The 24342-nt window shown below is 39.2% G+C and overlaps 1 protein-coding gene across 1 annotated transcript; it reads right to left on the reverse strand.

Moving 5' to 3' along the window:
- Positions 1–13123: 13123 nt before the first annotated feature.
- LOC115800994 (high-affinity choline transporter 1-like) lies at positions 13124–22765 on the reverse strand. The gene is made up of 9 exons (XM_030758667.1): positions 22678–22765; positions 21179–21431; positions 20810–20923; positions 19108–19263; positions 18824–18972; positions 18292–18435; positions 17889–18042; positions 15026–15243; positions 13124–13979 (listed from the first exon to the last, which is right to left on the reverse strand). The coding sequence occupies exons 2-9, from the start codon at positions 21360–21362 to the stop codon at positions 13326–13328; spliced, it is 1773 nt and encodes a 590-aa protein (XP_030614527.1). The 5' UTR covers positions 21363–21431; positions 22678–22765; the 3' UTR covers positions 13124–13325.
- Between the last annotated feature and the right edge of the window lie 1577 nt (positions 22766–24342).

Below are 24342 nucleotides of genomic sequence, written 5' to 3' on the forward strand. Positions count from 1 at the left end.
CCGCAGTTCAATACACAGGCAGCCACCGCAGCAATCAGTTAGCGCAGCGGTAATAAGAAAGGCTACAGAATCTGTCAGAAGGCTGAGGCACTTCTGCGAAATGGCAATTTAGTGCAGCTAAATTATATTCTGTAATGTGGATGGGTCATAGGAATTTTCCACGAGTGAACCAAAAACAGTCGAACAAGGTAAACTCACATTTGACTTAATGTGTATTGAAGTGCACTAAAAGCATTGATAATGAAGAGAGTAAAGTGAGCTTGAGGTTTTCATTTGTGAAATGTACACACAAACAAACACACACGCGCGCACACACACACAAATAGCTGATTCTTTGTTGTGTGCTATGGCTTTTCATTCAGTGTTAAAGTGACAGAAAATCAGTAGTTGTAGTGTATCAGTCAAATGCATTAAAGAAAACTCCTAGTGGCATCAGATGATGAAATACAAAATGTTTCCATAGTCTTCTGTCAGCCCTCAGTCTCACTGCAGCTTAAAAACAAAAAAGCAATGTTAGAAGAACTGATAATCAGATACACAAATTATTTAACACTCAACTTAGCCATATGTAGAGCACAGCACTGCATACAAACAATTTTCTCCTAAACCTGTTGTACAAGCACAGATACTTCCTCCTCACAGCAAGTCTGGCTGTCAGTGGTGGGTCAATAAGCTGGCATTGGAAATAATTTTTTCAATTCTTGCCCCCCCCCACCCCCAAATGAATAAATAAATAAATAAATATTGAAATATTGATTATCTGCTGCTCCAGAAAACTGACTATGATGAACCTGAAACTAATGATGGAAGGATACGGGATACTAGCTGATGGTAGTTAATTAGCTCTAACCATTTATTTGACAGTGAAGAATTTCTCGTCCTTCACCTTCCAAACAGCAGCTTTAGTCCCCAAAACTTGTATCATATTCACATATGTTTGTTTCTTTTCGTGGATAGAAACAGATGGAAGATCAACAGGTTTGTGCTGCAGTTTTAAAGTGTGTCCAGTATGTCTGAATGGTCCCCTTCAGGGCTCCAGGCTGGTCACATGACTAAAAACTAGTAACTGCAGTCAGAGGAAAAAAATCAAATCTACTAACAGATTGGAAAGAATAACTGGTTTGCTTTACAAGTGAAAAGACATGATTTATTTAACGAAAAGAAAAACAGCTTGATTTTTTTAAAATCAAATGACAACAGATGATCCATGAAAGTTATGTTATTTTACAAGAATGATGTTTAAATGAAGGTGAGTTTACTTCATAGACTGTATATGAAAGTTGGATTTAGCTCCTGGGTCTGAAAAGTGAAGTAATTTCAGAGGTACCTTAAACCTGCATTCCGTCTAATGGAACACAACACAACAAAAAAGCTTTTGTGTGTGTGTGTGTGTGTGTGTGTGTGTGTGTGTGTGTGTGTGTGTGTGTGTGTGTGTGTGTGTGTGTGTGTGTGTGTTTATGGCCACAAAATGTATTTCACTAGGAAGTATATTTCACGTCAGAAGCATACATTTTGTCCAGAGAAACTGAGTGGCAACCAAGAACCCAAAGCTGTAACCGAAGTGGCAACTGTTTTATTTTTTGTTTATTTATTTGTTGGCTTTTAGTCTTTATTGTAAGGATAGTGGAGAAGAAGACAGGAAAGAGTAGGTAGATTGACAGGTAAGAAATGACCTGTGGCTGACTCAAACCCAGGCCCCTCCTCAACCAAGTGAGCTATGCAAGCACCTCAAACCATGACCATTTTCTAAACCTAACTGCGTCCTTTTTGGTGCCTAAACCTAACCAAGTGACATGTTTTTAACAATAATATATTTTAAAATAATACAAATGATGTGTAAAAATCTCTGACTGGTATGGCTTGAACTTGGATCTCTGGTTGGAGCAGCAAAATGATTTGCTCCAACCCCTCTCTAAGTATTGTCTTGTACTGCTTTATAAAAGTGGAAAATATTCATTTGGTGTACATGGACACAAAATGGACACAGTACATATGATAAGTCATGTTCAGGGTTACAAAAAAAACCCTGTAAAATCATACTGTAAAAGGTTGGGACTATTTTACAAACTGCCATGAGACTACTTTGTATATAAAGTCTATGGAAAAACAGCCCTTGGCTCATTTCCTCCATTACCTCATTAAACACTTAATTAATGAGTTTATGGCCTCAGTTGCTAGTTTCCTTGATCAGAATCAGTAAGAATAAGTTATAAACCTAGACAAAGGAACCTTGTTAAGGCAAACAAAAATAGGATGTAGATCAACATTAGGTATAGTTTTGATCAGTAACAGAGTCTAAACTGATTACCAGAACACTGTAATGTGCTGCTTTTTAGAGTCATCGAGAAAAGGAGATGTCAGTAAGTTTAAGAAGAAGAGGAGGAAGAGAAGAGGGAGTGACATCAAAATGGCAAAAGATCAGAAACATGTATAATGATGCACACAACTCCCAAAATATACCATGATAGAAGTGAGAATTGAACTATGCTTCCTTGCGACTGTTTGCTATTTGTAAACAAACTGATTCTCTATCTCAAATGAACTATAATAAATTACACTGCACCTTAACTCTATTACTGTACACATGATATTCACCATGGCTTATTATCTACCCTGATACTGTACCTGTCCAAAGGTATTGTCCAGAGTATATCCAGACTACAGATATAATTTCATTGCACTCATTAAAAGCCTGATTTGGGCAGAGCTATATTAGACATTATCAGCTATGATAGTGAATGACTGTACTTAAATGGCTGACTCAGACACAATAATTTCTAATAAAAAAAATCTAACAGTTTGTGAGAAAAATAGCTTCATTTTTACAAAGTATTTAACTGGAACAATTTTTTTCCTTTATTTATTTATTTTTTTAAACAAAAACCTCTGGGAAATTTAAAAATAGAGGAATCAAAAATCAGGAAAATATGGATTATATGTTATTATTATGATCTCAGCAACAGTATCAAAAAGTAGCACAGGATAGTATCTGGTGTAGATGCAAATAAAACAACAGCAACCCCTTCTAGAGAAGGTATCCTACGTATTGCACCTTCTTCAGTCTGAGTTACGTTGCTGTAAAATTCCTGCCAGTAGAACCAACTGTGATAATTCTCCAGTATTTTTCTTCTACAGTATTGCTAGCATTAATAAAATGAGCTCTGCAGACTATGGGCTGTTTGTGTGTATGTGTGTCCAGTCCTTTCATTGTGTGTGACTGCATGTGTGTATACTGTGGAAGATATAAATGGACTATATATACAGCTTGCTGTCATACTGTACATTTGCAGGAGGTAGACGTGTTGGATACAAGTATGAATATTTTTAGTTATCTGACTATCAACTGACTCTCACCATTGTTTACTTCATATAAAGTTAAGTAGACTGAAATCGGTAGCCTCTCCAATAAGTAGCCGTTGTTGTTTTGGAGCATAGCACAGTTAATTATTTTTTCAATGGGCCAGCAGCATTGTGGGGCTGTGCTTAGCTAGTGGGCGTTTCTGCTCTTCATGGTGTTTAACCGCTCTTGCCATTTTAATCCTCAGATTCAACAAATACTAACACCAAGTAAAGGCTGTCCGTTGCATTCTTGCTAGCTGAGCTATACCTGTTCACTGACATTAGTGAGAAATACGCTACACTTTTAAACCATAATGGACTCTAAGAAAAATTAGGGATAACTTCAACTGCAAAATGGATGTGCTACATTACTTTTTGGAGTGAAAAAGTAATCTTTGTACTTCACCAAGTTACTTAGTAATGCACTACACCCCACGCTGGTGGCTAACCTGTTAATGTGCATATGAACTATCTTGCAATGGCTTCATTTCAAGTTAAACATGTAATGTTTTGAAACAGCAAAACAAATAATACTTTCCACCTTTAGTTAGAACAAATTTATTACAAATACATAGGGAGGCAATATGGTGGTGCAGTGGTTAGCATTGTTGCTTCACAGCAAGAAGGTCCTGAGTTTGAACCCACCGGCTGCTTGGGACTTTGGAGTTTGCATTGTTTTCCTTGTGCTTGCGTGAGTTCTCTCCAGGTACTCTGGCTTCCGCCCACAGTCCAGATGGGTTAGGTTAACTGGAAATTTTAAAATGGTTGTAGGCGTGAATGTGAGCTTGAATGGCTGTCTGTCTCTTTTTATTAGCAGAATAGCAGGCTGGTGGCCTATGATAAATGGATAGGCTCCGGCACTCCTGCAACCCTGAATTGATTAAGTGGAAGAAAATGAATGGACAAATATATAGGGAATATACACTCACAGCCACTTTATTAGGTACACTGATTCAACTGCTTGTTAAAACCAATATCTAGTTAGTCAATCTCATGGAAACTACTCAGTACATTTAAGCATGTAAATATGGTCAAGAATGTGATTCTGAGCATCAGAATGGGGAAGAAAGGTAATTTTGAGTGACTTTGAACATGGCTGTTGGTACCATATGGAGATGAGTATTCAAGAAACTGCTAATCTACTGGGATTGTCCTGCACAGCCATCTCTAGGGTTTACAGAGAATGGTCCAAAACAAGAGAAAATATCGAGTGAGCCACAATTCTCTGGGTGAAAATGCCTTGTTGATGCCAGAGGTCAGAGGAGAATGGACAGACTGCTTCCAGCTGATAGTGGGGAAACAGTAACTCAAATACAATTTGTTACAACCAAAGTATGCAGAAGAGCTCAACATAGAACCTTGGAGCAGATGGTGCTGCTCCTGTCAGCTAAGAACATAAAAGTAGAAGATTAGAAAATGTTGCCTGGTTTGATAAGTCTTGATTTCTGCTGTGATATTAGCGGCAGAAATGACAATAGCAGGGTTAGAATTTGGTGTAAACAACACGAAAGCATGAATCCACCCTGCCTCATATCAGCTGTTCAGGCTGGTTTTGGTTATCTGATGACATGGGAGATATTTTATTTGGGTCCCTTGATACCAGCTTAGCCTTGTCTACGCACTAGAGTCTACCTGAGTATTGTTGCTGACCATGTCGCTCCCTTTATGACCACAGTGTATCCATCTTCGGATGGCTGCTTCCAGTAGGGTAACACACCATGTCACAAAGCTCAACTCACCTCAGCCTGACCTCTTGAACATAGCCTCCATAGTCACCAGATCTCAATCCAATAAATCACCAATCAAATGTGGTGGAACGAGAGATTCACTTCATGAATGTGCAGCTAGAAAATCTGCAACTGTGTGATGCCGTCATGTTAATATGGAGCAAAGTCTCAGCACCCTGTTGAAGAACAAAGAATTAAGGGTGTTCTGAAGGCAAAAGGGGGTCAACCCTCATAACAGTAAGGTGTACCTAATAAATTATCCAGTTTAATTAGAAATGGTGTCAGTGCCACACAGAAATGAGAACATTACATAAACACTAATATTCCAGGACATTGTGGGTTGTTCTGAGACTACACAGAGTCAAGAAATTTGAGTATTTATAAAGTTGTTGATACCATTCTGTATTTTGTCTTGTTAGTATGAATAAAGACACCTCTCCTTTAGTCCCAAAACTGGTTAATTTAAACTAGTAAGGGGACCTTTGAGATACCAAGAAACTCTGATTTTACCCACTTTTTCCCATGAGATCTGCTCTTAAGTGGCAAAGGACAGAAGCAAGGACAGAACTGGTAGGCGGAGACTCTCAGTCCAGGCAATCTCTCATATGAGCTAAGGGTGTCACAGTAAATGTCTGGCCTTCCCATTTATTTCTCTCTCCTTCCTTTCCCCTCCCCTGTCCAGAGAAGCGGAGCACTTAGTCTAATGTGAATAATGACGATGACTGTTTTCCAGACTGGCCCTCATCCACTGCCCTTATTGAGAAAGCACTAAATGGGCCAAGATTTACTGCTATAAACGACATCATCTCTCTGTTGCTCTCTCTTTGTTGCTCTGTCTCTCTGTCTCTCTCACTTCATTTGTTAGTGTTCCTAGTTTTATGCTTTGTTGTGTCTTATTGTTGCATTTTATCTGCCACGGTTTTCACACTTCCATTTGCTTTCTACCTTAAGTTGGTTTATGACCTTAAATATGATAGGTGGCTCCAATCTATGTGTTCTACATTAACTGATTGCTGCTGATAATTTTGCACGATGCCTTTTATTCATTAATAATAACATAAACCTGTACTTATCTTTAGCAGAATCAAAGTGATCTTTTTCTTCCACACCATTTATTTGTTTCCAGTAGGCCACTTGACTCTGAGCTGTTCATGCATTTACTGCTTCTATCTATTAACCTACTAGTTTAAAATGTATGAGGCTATCTAGTCTTGGCTCACACTATCCCATAAAGAATTACAGCTCGCTCAAAGTATTTCAACCGTCTCTCTCTCTTTCTTTCTCTAGAGTTGCCCAGGATACAGATTAGAAGTCTTGTTTGACAGGACACGCACAGCTGAAAAAGCCACTTTCAGTTGCCCCCTTAATCACAAGGGGTCACCACTGTAGGTAGATCCACATATATTTAATTTGGTAGCTTTTTCTGCTGGATGTGCCTTCTGATGCAACCCCAAAGGAATCTGTGTCCCCTCCTGGGATCAAACCAGGGAGCTTTTGCTTGTTAGGTAAATGAGTAAACCACTATACTATTGAACAACTACACACAGCTGTATTTGTAAGGGTTAATTAAAACAATGAGAAAAATGCACCAAACGGGACAAAAGACGAACCAGATAAACCCTTGGTGACCTCTGTTAGAGGATTCCATGTTTCACTGGTTGCGTTAAGAACCCGAAAACACTAAAGTCCCAAGAGTGAGCCTCTATTAAAATGTTATTTGGCATACCCAGTGAGCAGCAGCTACGTTTTCTAAAATATCATTTCTAAATGAAGAGCTACTTGAAGTTATGGATGTCAGTGTCTGAAAGCACAAAAATAGCTGCACTTAAGCATTAAGCCATTCAGTTATTAACATCTCAACGTCTCAAAAGCAATTAAAATGTAAGTTAATCAATAGATAAAAGATACAAGAGTCCAAGTCTATAATTTGTTGTTTCTCCATCAGCATTTTCAGCTGCGTTTCCTGACTCATTTTAGAGAGAATAAGTCATGAGCTGTGCTGCACGGCTGAAATGTGCATGTGAAGTACATACTACTGATGATGTTCAGGGAATTCTCTGATGTGTTAAACACAGAGAAAGCTTCAGCAAGGATAAAGCTTGCATTGTGAAGCCTGAGGCTAGCCTGTAGGGTTAAAAAGAGATGCATACATGGATGCATGGAGAAAGACAGAGTAATCAGCCGAGAGTTCAATCAGAAGTTTATGGTGATAAACGCACGGTGAACGTCAGAGGGTTGTGTTTGGTACACAAAGGGCTCCACTTAGGAAGAAAACAACATCTTTGTTACTAGTTATGCATTCCTGATCTCATCTAATCCTGGATCTGATGGTTTATGTTGCCATATTATGTGGCCAACAAGCTAAATAAAAATACATGATAATTCATTTATTAGAAGTCACTTTTGGTTAAAAGTTAAACATATTTATGTTTACTTGACTTGAACACAGCTGCAGTGCAGTAACTACAACCGAAATAGGAAAAGCTTTGCGCATTATTTTTGTGCAGTTATTCATATACTTTTCCATCACTACAGTGTTACAAATTAATCAGTCCCTTTAATATTTTCAAGAGCTTGTGTAAGTATCAAATCCCTGCAGTTTTTTCAGAGAGGGAAAAAAATGTTGTTGTTGTGAACTATTTGACTTTTCCATGATGTTGAGAAGAAATATTTTGGTAGCCAAAATGCTACCTCAGAGTAAGTAGTGATCATTATTGTGTTCTTTATTAGACTCATAGAAAATGTTCCACATTAAAATCTAGTTAATGTTCAGCAAATATTGTATTCATGTTGTTTTTATTTATAATAATAAAGATTGGCAAATGCACACTAAGCTTTTCAGTGTGTGTGTGTGTGTGTGTGTGTGTGTGTGTGTGTGTGTGTGTGAGACTATGTGTTTGCTTCTAAACTACACTGTGTGATTTACTCTGTTAAACAAGCTTCATTAATGTCTAGATGACCATTTACCACACATTGAACCCTATTATTTACTAACATCGGAAAAAAAAGCCTTACCCTTTTATTGTGTGTTATCATATACTGGTAACTTCATTTACATCATAACAATTAAAATTTTTGAAAAACCAGTCACTTTAGTACGAAGTAGTCTATCTTGTGTAATAAATTGTGAAGTTTTAAAGGCTTTTCTTCAGGTGCTATGAAATTCAGCTAACAAATAACATCATTTTGTCTAAAATCACAGAGGCAGCCTCATGAACAACATTCCCAAGGTTTGACATGCATAGAAACAAACTTTCAAAAATATTTCATCTTGTTCCTGGATCCTTGTGGTTGCCAGGTAATTTCTGGTCCAGTAATTTTTTGCTAACAGTTTTAACTCTCCAGCATACTATAGTCATGAGTAATTATAACCTGATTTAGTACTGGGTATTCCTCACCTTTTGCTGAGTGTGGTACTATGAGAAGGAAAAAATGCAATTAGAAGATGTCTTCCAGCAGTCAGGGGTCATGCCTGTGTAGTCATACTGGAATCCAAGGTGCGTGTGTTTTTGTGGTTGTGCATCTATTTGTGTTTTTCTGTGTGTCTGTGTTTGTGTGTGTGAGTGAAAGAGAGAGATTGACAGCCTTGACAGGTTTGGCAGTTATAAGATTCTGAGGTGAGCATTTTGATTGATGCTTCTAAGTGGGTGGCAACCCGTAGATTAAAACCTCCAGGAGACAGCCGACACACACACACACACACACACACACACACACACACACACACACACACACACACACACACACGCACACACACACACACACACACACACACACACAGAAAAGACAGTATGTCGACTTATATTTATTACTTGACGACATACAGTAAGCCATAACTATCACTCATAGTTCTTCATGTAATGCAATTCTTAATGCTTTTTCACATTGGTAACTTGCTCTTTCTTCCCCCTAAATTGTGTAAACAGATACAAATACACTCAGACACTCATCACCACACACGTTACCATCTAGTCTGTAAAATTTGATCCACTATAGAGCAAACATGTACATGTAGAGAAAGAAGACCAAGTCAGGACTTTGCTAAATTAATATAATTTATTCGTGACCTCACATGTTTACAACTATACTCTTATAGACACTGCATGAATAAATAAATAAATAGCTGTAATTTCACCGTCAACAAACATAATTTTCAGTGCTGCATTTAAAAGTAGGCTAATTTGTTCCTATGCTTTTATTTTGGTATATACATTTATCACACAAAAATACAGCGTCATTGTTATTTACGACATAGAGCCAAAAAACGTCAGTCAGTCGACCAGCTGACATTGATTCTTTTGCGTGTGCTCGGGTTTGTGGATAAACCCAAGCTACAGCACACTCATCTACTGAGGAGTACATTTACATTCACATTTAAGTCCAATGAGACTGCCTGACACTTTGCATAGCATCAGACCAGAAGTTCTGTTTGAAGCTGAAGCTGATTTATCATTGATCCCAAAACTGGTTCAGGTCAGGATCTAGTAGGTCCTACTGTACTTCAGCTGATATGGCTGCACATGTGGACTCAAGTCCCCCTTACTCTGTATAGACTCAATTCAAGGCCATTCTTCCATCTTAAAGGATGAAGGCTGGTGTTATTCTAGATGTTTCACATTGTCAACAAATCCCTTGAAAAGACCAAAATCCTCAATTATATGAGCCTAACAAGTACGGTCTCTGAAGCCAAAAAATTAGCTTTCCTAAGCAGCTTATTCCACCACAGAGGAAATAAACACATTAATAAGTTGTTCTTTAAAAAAAAAATGTGGACACATTTATTATAAATTTGTTACCATCAGCAGGTGAAAACAGTCTCAAACAAATGCAAATTTAAAGTAAGTAATGTGTTTTTTTTTCTACAGCACCTAACTGTGTTTGTGTTTGTCCACTTTAAAAAATGACTCCATAATTCTGGGATAAATGGGACCTCAGCTACAGATGATGTACGAGGTGTGATTAAAAAGTTCAGGGAAACAGCCCATGAAAATCAAAAAAAACTTACATGACCATTTTCCCTTTCATGATCAGCTACTGGTGCATGTCCAGCAAGTTTCCAGCGTGGATGCTATTTTTGGGTTGCCCAGTAGAAGTCACATTCTGTTGCCTTGCACTTGTGCCTCTGCGATGTGTGCTGGATCTCCTCCAGTGAGGCCAAACAGCACATCTTCAACTCACTTTTAATTTGGGGGAAGTGCTCAAAATCACAAGGAGGTGAATCTGGTGAGTAGAGGAGTTGGTGAGTGAAGACTGTCCTGTGTCTTCAAAGTGCTGTGTGCCAGCACACAATGGCACAAGTGACCTCACACCAGTAGAACCGTAGAACTCCGCAATGACAGTCTCACCCTTATAGTCCCGCTTGTGAGCTGATGTTTCTCTATTATGGTTTGAAACTACAGACTCTTCAAACTGAAAACTGCTGGGTCTTTGCTGGTGACGCCAGTGTTCTCTCCAGTAATGATCTGCCACACGAAATTCAGGTCAGTTTGAAACAGATGTTGAGCTTTGTGCTTTGCACAACTTTGAAGGCTGTGATAAAGTCGCCAAGTGGCCATAACAGGGCTTCTAGGAAGCAATTCAAAAATAGCAGCAGACTAGAAGTTATCTGGACATGCTTGAGAAGGTGATCTTGAAGGAAAAATTATATCCAGGTATGATTCACTGAACTTTTTGAAGTCAGAAAACATTAAAAAAAAAACACACACACTTGGTATTAACTGTTGACAAGAAAATGCAGAATATTACCAGCCTTATCCTTCAGCTGAAAAATATTTTATACAAGTTACCACTTTTTCAGCACGTTCCCAAACCGCTTATTTTTCACCACTGATGTTTGAATTAAGGCAAGTCCATAGATTCAAAAAGACACCAACAAACCACAACAATGCTAAGAGGAGATAAACACAGTGAAGTCAACTGGACAACAGTAACACTTAACAATGCCAAAAATCACTGTATAAAGTGAAATCTTCTTTATTTTCCTTTCTCTTTTTTTTCACACAAGGCAGCAATGTGTCCGGTAGTTTAAAACTGCCAGGCGTGTGACAATGTAAGGACTAATACTGAACAATGTATGAGGGTGCTCATTCAGTAACAATTCAACTTCCATCACCATAAATATCGCACTGTAACAAATCCTCACAAACCATCATTTTTGAACCTCTGTGCAGCATTAATCAAATGTCCTGAGGGCTGATCAACTGAGGACTGGATCGATGATGACTGCTGCTACTACCACCATCCTGGGAGGAACAATCATTTCCTGTCCCGACTAACCTGATGTGCCTGGCCAGTCAATACAGCTTTAGGATGAAAAAACAAACCATCATAGGTGTACGCACGCATAGGCACACACACACACACACACACACACACACACACACACACACACACACACACACACATGGCTTCTGAGAGTTCATGTTAAAAAATATATATATCAGTGAATTGTTCTTGATTACTTTCAACCTTCACTGCCATGTCTTATATTTAGATTTATTTCCAGGCTGCTATTAGGTTCCAATCATTTATAAAATCTGCTTGCAAAATGAACATCATGTGCTTTTACTGGCGTTAGTGTTACCATCATGTAGCATTGCAGCTGCAAATGAATAGTAGGTTAAAGATGTATTTCCAGCATATGTTTCACAAAAACAAAGATAGCAAATTGATTTTCATAATGCACAGAAATGAATGGAAAACAATGGCCGCCTGGAAAATATGCAGGGTCAGAAAATGTCATCAGGGTGGCGAGTAATAAAAAGTCAGAGCTTCAGTACACATTTTAGGTTCATTGCAGAACTTTAGCATCAGCGGTAGGAAGCTTATAATGATTATTTATGTCTGTCTGTGACCAATAAAGCTGCTGTAATTAACTTTTTTTTTTTTTTTTAATAAATATTGAATCAAATGACTATATCACCCAGCTCTGCAGTGATCTTCATGCTCCAGTATATTGGCGTCTCATTGTTTTGTTTTTCTGGTTTACAGCTTTAGTCTTTTGGTTCATGATCATCACTCTGATCAGCTCACAATTTAGTGACTACTGAAGTTTCATTAATATGATGGACAGGTACTTTCAGCGGCTCTCTTATTTACAGAGGAGGCACCAGAGCAGATGGATATGCATGTTCTTTTTGGCACAGATTTTTACACCGGAGGCCCTTCGTGATGCAACCTCCCCATTTATCCAGGCTAGGGACCGGCACCGGGAGTATACTAGCTTGTGACCCCTCAGGCTGGGTTTGTGTCTCCTCTCGGCCATGAGCTGGTGATCTTTCGGGTGTAAGGTGAGTGTGTTAACCACGGCACCATGGAGCCACCCATTATTCAGATGGACACACAACTTTGAATGAATGCTAATTTTGTGCCAAATTTGCTTGATCTATAAAAAGCCATGATAACTTAATAAAGTCTTCTTATGGGGTCACCCACTAATTATTTTTGTTTAGTATAAACTTAGTAGTAGTTAGTTTGATAAGTGTTGGCAGTGAATGAAAGATGCTTTTATGGAACGCCATTTTGAAATTTAATGACTTCTTCTGTTCAGCAAGTCAAGGATATGATGACGTCAGGGTTTGGTGATTTAAAACTTGCTGCACGTGGACTAAGCTGAATGCACAAGACTTGCAAACATCTACTGGTCTTCAAGTTTAAATAAAATATGGTAATGAGCAAATTCAGTAAAATGTATCTATCTGTACAATGTAGATCCTAAAAATATTATTGCTCTATCAATAATGTTGTTCTACATGAAACTCAAAGTATGATAAAAGCTTTGTAGCCAGGTGCGTGTAAACCAGTATACATATGTTATCATTTATATAATGATTTGCAGATGTGGACACAGTTTCTTGGTTAGATATTGCACTATTCTCATGATCTACAACAAATCCTTGTAGACATGCTCGTATAGGCCCACTGTATGTCCATTCAAAATTCCTCAGATCACTGTAGCAGCACTTAAATTAAAATGATTGAAGCTTCACAGAGTCATGATAAGAAAACACAAGAATGAGTGGTATGGTTTGCACAGGTGATTGAGTCAATTTCCTGTTTCTAGGCAAGGAATCTCAAAAAGAAGGAGGCACCATATCACCGTCAGAAACTTGTGGAGTCACTTGAAAGCCACAGGGAGATTCCCTGTTGATTTGGCTCTCAGTGTGGCAGTAGTAATTTTCCCGAAGAATATCGATGCCTCTTTGACTATTCCTTCTTCTTTACATTCCTTGGTTCTAGTTTACTTTGTGCCTTAAATGCCTAGTCTTCATTGTGAAAAGCCTCTGGACTAGATGCCCCATCATCGCTGAGGATCTCAGTGTTGGTGAAGGTCCCAGCAAGAGAGGCACCTAGGACCTGATGGACAGGAGCCATCTCTGAAAGAATTATGTTATCGTGGTTGCTTACCAGTGTGGCCTTGTCCATAATCTCCTTGCTGTGCTTGGATACAACAGCATCCAGGAAGTCGTACTTGTGTGACAGCATACCACTTTCAAATAAATACTTTGTCAGGTAAGAAAAAAACACATTCGCCAAGAAGGATGCCACCATGGACACAGACTTGAAGGGGAACCGCTGCTGGATAAAGTACTCTACATCTCCAGTGAGGCGGTGGATCTTCTCCTGGGTCATCCAGCCAGGGTAATAGATAAATGGAGGTAATTTGAGGTAAGGCTCTCCTCCACCAATGCGCAGCAGAAGACCAAAGATATAGCCCGCCACAGAACCATAGGTGTTGGTGCCCTTGACAAACAGCACACTGAGAAGTTGGGGGAAAATGATGACATAGACCAGATCGGAGCTCAGGTACCACAGGCCATATACCGATCCTGTTAACAATGCCATAGCAGTGGCCAGAGCGCCGAACACAAAGATGGTGAGGCGCATCACCCAAACAATCTCACGATCTGAGGCCTAGAGGAGAGATCAAAGGGATAACAGAACAAAGACACAAATATAAAAAGTGGAAAAGCAAAGGGTGTTAAAAATAAGGTAGGCTCTAATCTTTTGTCTTTTAGTTATCACAAAACATTAGAAACTACATCTAATGTAGTGTTCATGTGAGACTGCACTTAGATACAAAAGTGCTTGGAGAAGTAGGTTGTGTTTGGAATTATTCATTCGTTTACTCCCAACTCGCTTTATTTAGGGAAGTTCTATGTAGCAAACTAGGGAGCTCATTGGAACATTTCAGCCAGTGATGTTGGGGATCTTGTCAAAGCTGGAAATCATCTGATTGGTAATGACTTAATTTTTCAGAATGACAATAATCCTAAACACACTGCCAATACAGTGAAAGGATACCTGGCTAGACAAACATTCAGTATAACACTATCAGTCATGGACTGACTTCCCCCCACTTTGAATGTCTTTCAAGAAGCCTGGAGAATTATTGCTGAAGACTTATTACAGAAATTAAAGAAAACATGAGAGTTCAGGCTGTACTGAAGATAAAAGGTGGACATACCAAATACTGACTTTCAATCTCATTAGAATTGCACAAACTCTGTTTTTGCCTTCTATACTGCATTTCCATGTATGTTTGAATGTTTTAATAAATATCTGCACCCATTTCACTTTCCCAGCTAAATACAAAGAAATGAGGTGTGGCGCAAGACTTTTTGCACAGTACGGTTGCTAAAAGAAATGTAAATTTGATTTAACTTTCATAATTCTTAAAGTCTGTGACAAATGTGATGGGAAGGAATGCAAAGAAGGTTCGTTGGGTGACAAATTTTGTATATTATCTAACAGATAACTGTCGCATACAAAACATTATGACTTCCAACTGAAGGGGTGGCATCTGGTTTTGAGTGTTTAGCACATTCAGTTTCTGCTGAATGTGCTCTTTTTTTTGTATGAAAATAAAATTGATTTATCGATTGGTTGACTGATGCTTGGGACCACTTCCTCAAACTGTGCAGACGTATGTGTGTTAGTAATATCACCAACACTCTTACCGACTGCCGAAACGCGAGCTGATAAATGTTCCTGGCAAACATGGAACTGGCTGAGAGTATGGACGAGTCTGCTGATGACATGACTGCAGCCGACACCGCCCCCAGACCAAAGAAGGAGATGTAGGGGGGGCAGAGGTGCTGAAGCACTATCGGAAGGATCATGTCTGATTCATCCTTATCCTTTGGAGGGAGGGAACCATATGTAGTTTGGTTCCAGTCTGAAACAGGATATGGGAAACAGTTAAAAATTCATTACTGTAAACAATGCAAATGTCACAGCTTATTATAACAGCTCTTATGAACCATTCAGCCAGCCAATCAATCTTTGCACCCAAGTGTCAAGATTATCTATGTGTTGAATTACAAAAACGGTCAACAGTGTTTGTCTTAATTATTGGTCTGAAAAAACAAACAAAAACACAGTGACTTGGATGAGGCAATAACACAACATAACTAAAGCTGAACAAACTGTACTTGGCACACATTTACATTTTAAGATTAATAGCATTACTTTTCTGACCAGCCTGCAGACTTTTAAGTGTACTTATTATTTTATTACAATTTTTGATCCCTTAGCTTTTCAGACAAAATGTTGAGACCTTAGATTAATGCTCTCAGTGGAGACACGTCTTAGTAGCTGAGAAACAAAAGGCTTTAATGTGTCTAGATGCCACACAGGTTCATTCTTACAGTAAGCTGCTGTTGGTCAAAGCACAAGAAACAAAGCCACAGTAATAATACAAATGAGAGTGGTTACTGATTGAAAACTGGACCTAGGTGCAACATAGACATGGGTAATGTATTAGTTTGTTAATGGCCCATGGAAGCTTATGAGTCAGCATTATATAATGATGGACATTATGTTGATTAATTGCATTAACATGCTGTCAATTAATCACTGATAATGTTATCATAATGGTTCTGATAGGATATGTTGAACTTATTAGATACACAAGTATGCGTACATGTAAGCTGTATTGATATCTTCATCTTCATTAAGCCAGCACACAGTTGGCTATGATTTATATCAAACTATCTGAATAAAAAACAAGCAAAAAACCAAAAAATAAAACGCAGTAATAAAAAGAACAAGTGGTGCCGGGCACAAGAGATCCCACCCCCGGCAGACCTTTTAGCTGATTTGAACATTGTCCGTCTCTCAAAAATGTCACTTTCTAAACACTGAATCGCCGAGATAACACATGGGTCCTGTTGTTCATGCCCATAATTTTCCAAGGTTTAAAAAGTGGAACTAAAGCACAAGCACTAAGCACAAAATCTAGAACACCTAATGGGGAGCATATGAGCCTCAGTGACTTGTGAATGTTAGAACCAGGAATAAGAAATGTTAAAGCCATAATGAACATAAACCACTGAGAATACTGTCACTTTCTGTGATTGGCATTATTATGGGAAGAACTGCGTCATTCAAAATGTTTAGTAGATGCATCTATGGTATGAATTTGAACATCCTAGGTGGCATCATTTTTAAGTTATCGCATTCACGAGATTTTCAGAAAACATGACCTTTGGCCTTACCTTGAGGTCAAAGTAGCAGAGATTCAAACTCGTCCGAGGTTTTTAGTAGCTGTATCTATGTTGTGAATTTGAACATCCTACCTCGCATCGTTCTCGAGTTATCACATTCACGAGATTTTCAGAAAAACTTGACCTCTGACCTCGACCCAATTATGGCAAATTTGGTATGAATTGGACTGCTAATTTTGCTGTAATACTCTTAATAAAAAACAAACAAACATACCAAAGAGGTGGGGTAACAATTACACACATTTATTCATATTAAACTAAACGTAAGCATCTAACCCCGTTATTATAGTGTTTAGTCACTGATCTTCCTGTCTCTCAAACAAAATATGACATTTCTCGGATATTTCTGCTTTTCCTTTAGACATAAAACTTAATTTCCACCCTTGGATCTTATCGAGAACAAGTTGACACCACTTGTTTTCCGAACTCTCTCTTCTGCCTTCAAGCCCTTTCACACGCTTCCTTCTTTCTACTATTTTTTTCACCCTGCTCCTCCTCCACAAGAGGTGCGCAATCTGTGTCTCTCTTTTCCATCCCTAGATATTCATAAGCAGTGGTTAATTAGTGCCAGTTATACATGGAACAGCTTCAGATGGACCAGATTAATTAGCTCCTCTTCAGATGTAATATTCACTAAATCGGCATGGTCTGATGGCTCTCTCCTCTGCACATCGTGACAGCATCCGTCTGCTGGTTACCCTCCAGACACTGTATACATCTGCATTTACACATCTGAAAAAAAAAAAGGCTGCTGGGGTGTAAACAACCCCATGAAGCCAGTATGCTCTCTTTGATCACGCTTTCCAGTTTGAATAAAGGATCAGGTTCTTGGATGTTTCGATTGTCTTGTGATGTTTCATTAACTGCTTAATCACTGTGTGCGTCTGTGTGTGTGCACATCATTCTTGGATTAGTCTCTGATTAGTGCGTTTTCATCTAATCAGTCTGACTTACCAGCTGCAATCCAGACATAGCAGCATGTGTGCATATAAAGCAGACGCGGCGCTCTATAGTGACTGATACTGTTTTCTGTTTTTGTTGTCTTTGTAAATCAGGATGCAACTGATATTTAGGTGCATTATTGTTTAAAAAAATAATGAGACATGCTGTGTTTGTGTACACTGTGTAAAAAAGCTGTTTTTGTTCACTCAGCAACTTCCACATGTTGTAAACTGAAAAATTATGCAAATTTAGTTTATTAAAATATTATGCACCCTCCCCCCCCCAACCACCACAATATAGCTTTAATGATAGCAATGCCTGATGCATATGTGAGTGTGCACACATGTGTTTGTGTCTCTGTGTGTATTATTACCAGTGGAAGCCCCTATAGCTCCTATGAGGACAGAGGGGACGGCCATGACCAAGCAACCAAAGGCAGCGAGGAATGAAAGGACCTGGGCGTAGGTAGCTGAAGAGGCAGAAAGAACCCGCTGAAAATAGACCTGCCAGGGAATCCCCCCCAACATCTAGAAATAGAAACACCATTGTAAATACAGACACCAAACCAATGCATTACAGTCAGCAATATAAAAAAATGCCACAAATCTCTCTCCTTCTAGTCCATATCTATACAAAGAAAAATATAAATGCCACGTGCCTTAAATGTATCTCTTAAATATGATGCCTACATTTTGACTTCAATGTAATTGTGTCTGAAATTGACTTTAGTATTATACTGTCTTTTGTTGAAACTTTAGATAAAGGTTATGGCTTACAAGCAAAAAGAAGTTGTCCGCCCAGAGCCAGTTGTCTTCAGGCTCAATCTTCCCGAGCCAAGGAGACTGATAGATTGCTTTCTTGGCTGTAACACCAATGTCTGACACGGCAGGATTGGACAGAGCAAAAGGCACACTGATCCACTGGAGGAGAAGAAGGAAATCAGAATGCAAGTATTACTACAATAAAGCAGGAAAATACAGAATTATTTTAATTTTATACCTTTTCAAAATCAAACTTGATGATTGTGACTGCTGAAATCAAGTTCTGCTGCACATTGTGTTGAGTAATGTTTCACGTACTGTTTACTGTTGTTGATACAAAAGGTACTTTTATTGATTAAATGTCTTGATATCATTCTGTGTATATATGGAAAGTTTGTGAAGGACTGCTGGATGATTTTGTTTAAATGTTGTCTAAAGGCAGTTTCAGATAAACTCTTTGGCCTTTGTTTAGGTTTACTGTATTCTTTCTTGTGCAGACATCAATTATCTTCCTTAGAGCTGCGGACCAGGCAGATCACAAACTCACCAAGCCCAGAAAGATACAGAAGAGCTGGACCACATCTGTGTATGCAACAGAGTAAAGCCCTCCAACAAGGGTATAGAAGATGGCTATCAGTGCTGAGATCACCACAGACATGTTGATATTTATATCCACGATCACACTGAGAGTTGCACCTGGATGGAAATACATATCATCAGATTGAAAAAAAGAACTTGCTGTAGTGCTCACAATAAATTTGGACGTACACTGCACTGTATTAAAAGCATAGATTAAATTTAAGGTGGTGACATTTAGAATGCATCACCTACCCAAAGCAGACAAAATGGCTGCAGACCAGAAGATTTCTCCCATGAGTGCAGGGATGAAGAGCAGACCACCCATCCTTTTTCCATATAGCTGCTGGAAGGGATCCAGCATGGTAACATATCCACGTGATCGCATGGGTTTGGCAAAGAAAAGGCCCCCTGAGTTATGTCAGACGTTGAGGTAAGGCAGACATAAAGCATTAGAAGACCATTTTAGAAAGTTGTACAATACTACTAACTTAACACAAAGTGTGTTGCTGCTATATAATGACCTTATTAAACAGACCAAATTCTGTATGTTTCAGCTACAGATCTTAGAGGTATATGCACTATACTACCAGAAGTATTCACTCATCTGCCTTCACATGCATATCAACTTGAGTGACATCACATTTTTAATCCATAGGTGTCGGGCCACCCTTTGCAGCTGTAGATGTAACAGCTTCAACTCTTCTGGGAAGGCTTTCCACAAGGTTTAGGAGTGTTTACGGGAATTATGTATCATTCTTCCAGAAGCACATTTGTGAGGTCAAACGATGTTGGGCAAGGCCTGGCTCGCAGTGTCTGTTCTAATTCATCTTAAAGGTGTTTGATCAAATTGAGGTCAGGATTCTGTGCAGGTCAGTCAAGTTCTTCCACACCATACTTGCTCATCCATGTCTTTATGGTCCTTGCTTTGTGCACTGGTGCCAGTAATGTTGGAACGGGAAGGGGCCATCCTCAAACTGTTCCCACAAAGTTGGGAGCATGAAATTGTCCAAAATGTCTTGGTATGCTGAAGCATTAAGAGTTCCTTTCACTGGAATTAAGGGGCTGAGCCCAGCTGCTGAAAAACAACCTCACAACACAATCCTCCCTCCTCTAAACTTTACACTTGGCACAATGCAGTCAGCCAAGTACTGTTCTCCTGGCAACCGTTTGATTCGTCCTTCCAGAGAAGACAAGAGTCCAGTGGCGGCGTGCTTTACACCACTGCATCCAACCCTTTGCATTGCGCTTGGTGATAAAAGGCTGGATGCAGCTGCTCGGCCATGGAAACCAATCTATGAAGATCTGTACGCACTGTTCTTGAGCTAATCTGAAGGCCACATGAAGTTTGGAGGTCTGTAGAGATTGACTCCGCAGAAAGTTGGCGATCTCTGCACACTATGCGCCTCAACATCCGCTGACCCTGCTCTGTGGATTTACGGGGCCTACCACTTCGTGACTGAGTTGTTGTCGTTCCCAAACGCTTCCACTTTGTTATAATACCACTAACAGATAAATGTAGAATATTTAGTAGCAAGGAAATTTCATGACTGGACTTGTTGCATAGGTGGCATCTATCACGGTACCACGCTGAAATTCACTGAGCTCCTGAGAGCGACCCATTCTTTCATAAACGTTTGTAGAATCAGTCTGCATGCCTAGGTGCTTGGTTTTATACACCTGTGGCCATGGAAATGATTGGAACCCCCTCAATGATTTGGATCGGTGACTGAATACTTTTGGCAATACAGTGTATTAACATTTATTTTACTATCAGTTCAGTGCCATAATTATCAGTCTTCCTACACAAAATAATATGAATTTAATGAAATCGAATCGAATGGAAAAGCACATTAATTTCAAAGTAAATAGTACATTGACTACATTAAGACTACATGCTGCAACCCTTTCATTTTACTCTAGCTAAAAGTAGTTGTCTTTATTCAAGGTTTCCTACCTACTACCAGGCTCAGAGCATAACCAAAGGGTGCCTGTGCCCAGGCCAGACCGAAGCCTGGGAGGTAGACGTATTCTGCTGTTCCATTAATGTAGCCCCCTCCCACCCAAGTGGCTGAAAAAGAAGAAAACTTAAGTATAAAATTGCAAATGGACATTCACAATTACGAGTTTTAAGTTTTCTGAAATATATGACTGTAATGTTGTGGTCTAAATTTCTACTTGTGTCCGCTGCTCAGTCTGTGCGCTAAAGACGAAGCTTTAGCGCACAGACTGTGGCATTAAAATCGGACAAAATGCGTACATGGCTCATGCCGAACAGGTAGCAGCAAATATAAATCTAAAGACTTGGCGTAGTTAACCAACTCACCCGTCATCGTAAATCCACCCACGAACAACCCGATGTCTCTTCCCCCGACCATGATACTCTCGCTCCGATCTCCGCCATCGCCAACTCCAGAGTTTTTATTCTTCCACGCAGCCCAGATCCCCACAAACAGAATCAGGACATAGAAGAGCACTATAGCCACGAGACCCTCGACGTGAATGGTCATCTTCCTTTTCTCCGCTTCCCCGCCGAGATCAAGGGCTGCTACGCGCGGACTCGATACTCATGGAGAAAACTTGAAAGAAGCAAAGGAAGACGCGTTTTAATGACAGATTTGTGCTTGGTCAGAAATAAGAAAATCACAAAATTCCAACCTTCAGCAACACATTTTAATCAGTCCAGACTAACTGTAACTGCAGCGCAGGTAAATGGAACATAATTTAAAAAGCTATTAACAAATTCATCAGCTTCCAATTGTATTTTATTACCAGGGGGATGGAGATAATAATGCGTAAATCCAACTGATGCCGGGCGCTCCCGCTGTAGTTAGAAATTATAGAACAAAATATTTCAAATTTAAATTTCAGGTTTTCTGCGCACGTTTATGCTTCCTATTTACTGCAAACATCCAGTTACAATTTTAATATTCCCAGTTCACCAAAGTTATAATAAAACACACACCAAACCAAATTACAGTGAATTATTTTTTTTCACAATTCAAATGTCAAAGTTTAAATAACAGATGAAAGTCTAAAAAGTAAGTTCATGTATATTTGCAAAGTATAGCTTAAGGTCCTTAGGTTCATTTAGACTGGAAAGGTTTAAAGTCTACTTTCATGTATTAGTAGTGGTGATGGTGTCACTGTGAAAGAGTGACAATCAAACAAAAACCCCAAACCAAAAGAAGCAAAGAAAATAACCTATTTACACATGCCTACCTAGAAATACTGCGACCATGAATCTTACCGTATCCAACAGGAACTCCGCCATGTGCCACTTAATTAATAGATTCGAATCAGAAAAGATGCAAACTCGACCAGTGGTAACAATCCAAGAGTGCGCACATTATTAGTGCTGCTTTTGTCAGTCTTTAGAACAGTTGAACGTGTTTTACGCGCATTGCGTCTTCGTTTACATATATTCTTTACAGCAAATAACATGCCATTTGACTTAAGTAAATTTGGAAAATATTATTCGGAAAAAAAAAAAAGAAGGTACATTGTAACCTACACGCGTTTGTTTCTGGTAGCGCTATTGTGTGTAAAAGTCCAGAACTGCTTTCTATTGGCGACACAGTCAAAAAATACGAATAATTTTCCAAAAGACACCTAAAAACAGCGGCGTTGGTGAGGCTTTGTGTCCAACGCGCTGCACTAAAGTCAAACCTGAGGCTCCCCGTTGCGCTGACACCATGGTGGCAAGAGGCCGGTGTTGAATTATTGAGCTCTCTTTAAATCAATTGTCATTGCAGTAAAATGCAATTGCATTAGGCAACCACATATCATTTTAGTAAAGTCATTTAAAAAATGGACTGATCTTACCTTTGCTCTGGAGAAACGGGTCTAAACAGATCGCAACAGCAGGGACTCTAAAAGTAAATTTGAAAAAAAAAAAGTCTAAAAGACTAATTATCTTTGTAATATATAGCGCTGCCACTCTGTAATCCTCCTGGACGACCAAAGACCATTCAACTATGTTGTTTTTTAAATCACAAATGCTCGCAACAGAGAGGGAGACGGACCAAGCGAGGGAGGGGGAGAGGATGGAGGTGGGTGGAGGGGTGGAGATGAATGGGAGTGGTGGGTTTATTGGGTGCTGTCAGGGTGGGTAGATGGTGGATAAATGTCTTCCAGGGCAGGACGAAAATAGCACCTAATAGAGAATGGCATGACGCACAACCTCTGCGGAAAAGCTTTCCAATATCATAATATCATATTGGCAATAGATGAAACCTTTACTTTGCCAGGTTACATTTCAGGCCTGATTTATGATCGTGCGCAGGTCCTCGCTCGCTGATGATTAAGGCAAGGCGCCTTTACTGCAAACGCTTGTTGTATGGTGGTGATGTTGAGAATCTGAGCCGCATACAGGATTAATTTCCACGTTATAACCCGCACTACACATTCAACTCTGACGCCTTTTCATCCAAGAACATCAATCTGCTCCCAGATTCTTGCATCTGATCAAGACGGTGTTCAAGTAAACTTTTAGACATTTGGAAGCAGCATAGTTATCGTATTTTCTCACACTGCCTTCCTGCGCCACAACTGGCATAGAGAAACAGAGAAAGCCAAATCCCAACACCTGCATGTATTACACGTCTGTTTAATAGTGCCTATGAGGGAACGCAAATCCGCTGTCCATGGTGCTGAACTAACATTTCACATTTCTAATTAAAAACCCCCCCCCCCTCCCCTCCAAACTAACCGATTTCAGTTTTAACTACCCTCCACTGTTTCTGTGGATAATACCTCTCTGAGAAAAATTACGCTGCTGAAGTTCAACGAAAATTCAAGATGTGTTTTTTTGTAAGCGGGAATTCATAACTAGCACGGAAGTCCGTCATTGATCAAATACACAGGGGAAACCTGTTACATATACATCAAGAAGGGTTTTCACTGACTTAGGAGACACCTTAAAACTTCTCAAAGAACCTTTTTTTTTTTTTTTTTTTTCAAATGAGGGAGCAGCTCAAGATATACTGTTTAGGAAAATAATTGAATTTCTATCTGACATAATTTCAAAACAGAGGTTTTATATATCTTGCACATGCCTGGGATCTTTACATAACCTAATTGTTTTGATCACTTCCCCATATTTAGGCTTTCAAACAAATCTCTGACCCTACTAAATGCTGTAGCTTATAATTGTCACTTCATCTGAAATGATTCCAAAGCAAATAATTCCCTTATATTTACAATTGAACCCCTTTTCTGGAGAAGTTCAACAAGGTTTATAGTAAATAATTTTAGTAAGTAATCTTATAGTTTTACTGGCCCAAATAAATGAGTTTTTTTTTTCTTCGCCAATAATGTAATTTATCCATTCGATGTAAATGAAGGCAATGACTAGTCTGGCTGCTGGAAATAAGATAATTCACCTCCTTGAATCGTGACATGTCCTCTCATTTAGTGCCTGTGTGACTCTTTTATACAGTCATTGGTCTGACAGTCTGTCAGAAAGAGGGCAGCTCTAATTGGAGGGGT

Source organism: Archocentrus centrarchus, chromosome 21 (assembly GCF_007364275.1).
Source record: "Archocentrus centrarchus isolate MPI-CPG fArcCen1 chromosome 21, fArcCen1, whole genome shotgun sequence".
Lineage (NCBI taxonomy): Eukaryota > Metazoa > Chordata > Actinopteri > Cichliformes > Cichlidae > Archocentrus > Archocentrus centrarchus.

Coding starts and splice junctions, on each gene's coding strand:
- LOC115800994 (XM_030758667.1), bottom strand. CDS start 21,362: ATGACCATTCACGTCGAGGGTCTCGTGGCTATAGTGCTCTTCTATGTC. Junction 19,264..20,809: donor TGCTCTGAGCCTGGTAGTAG/GTAGGAAACCTT, acceptor GACATAACTCAG/GGGGCCTTTTCTTTGCCAAA. Junction 18,043..18,291: donor CGGACAACTTCTTTTTGCTT/GTAAGCCATAAC, acceptor TTCTATTTCTAG/ATGTTGGGGGGGATTCCCTG.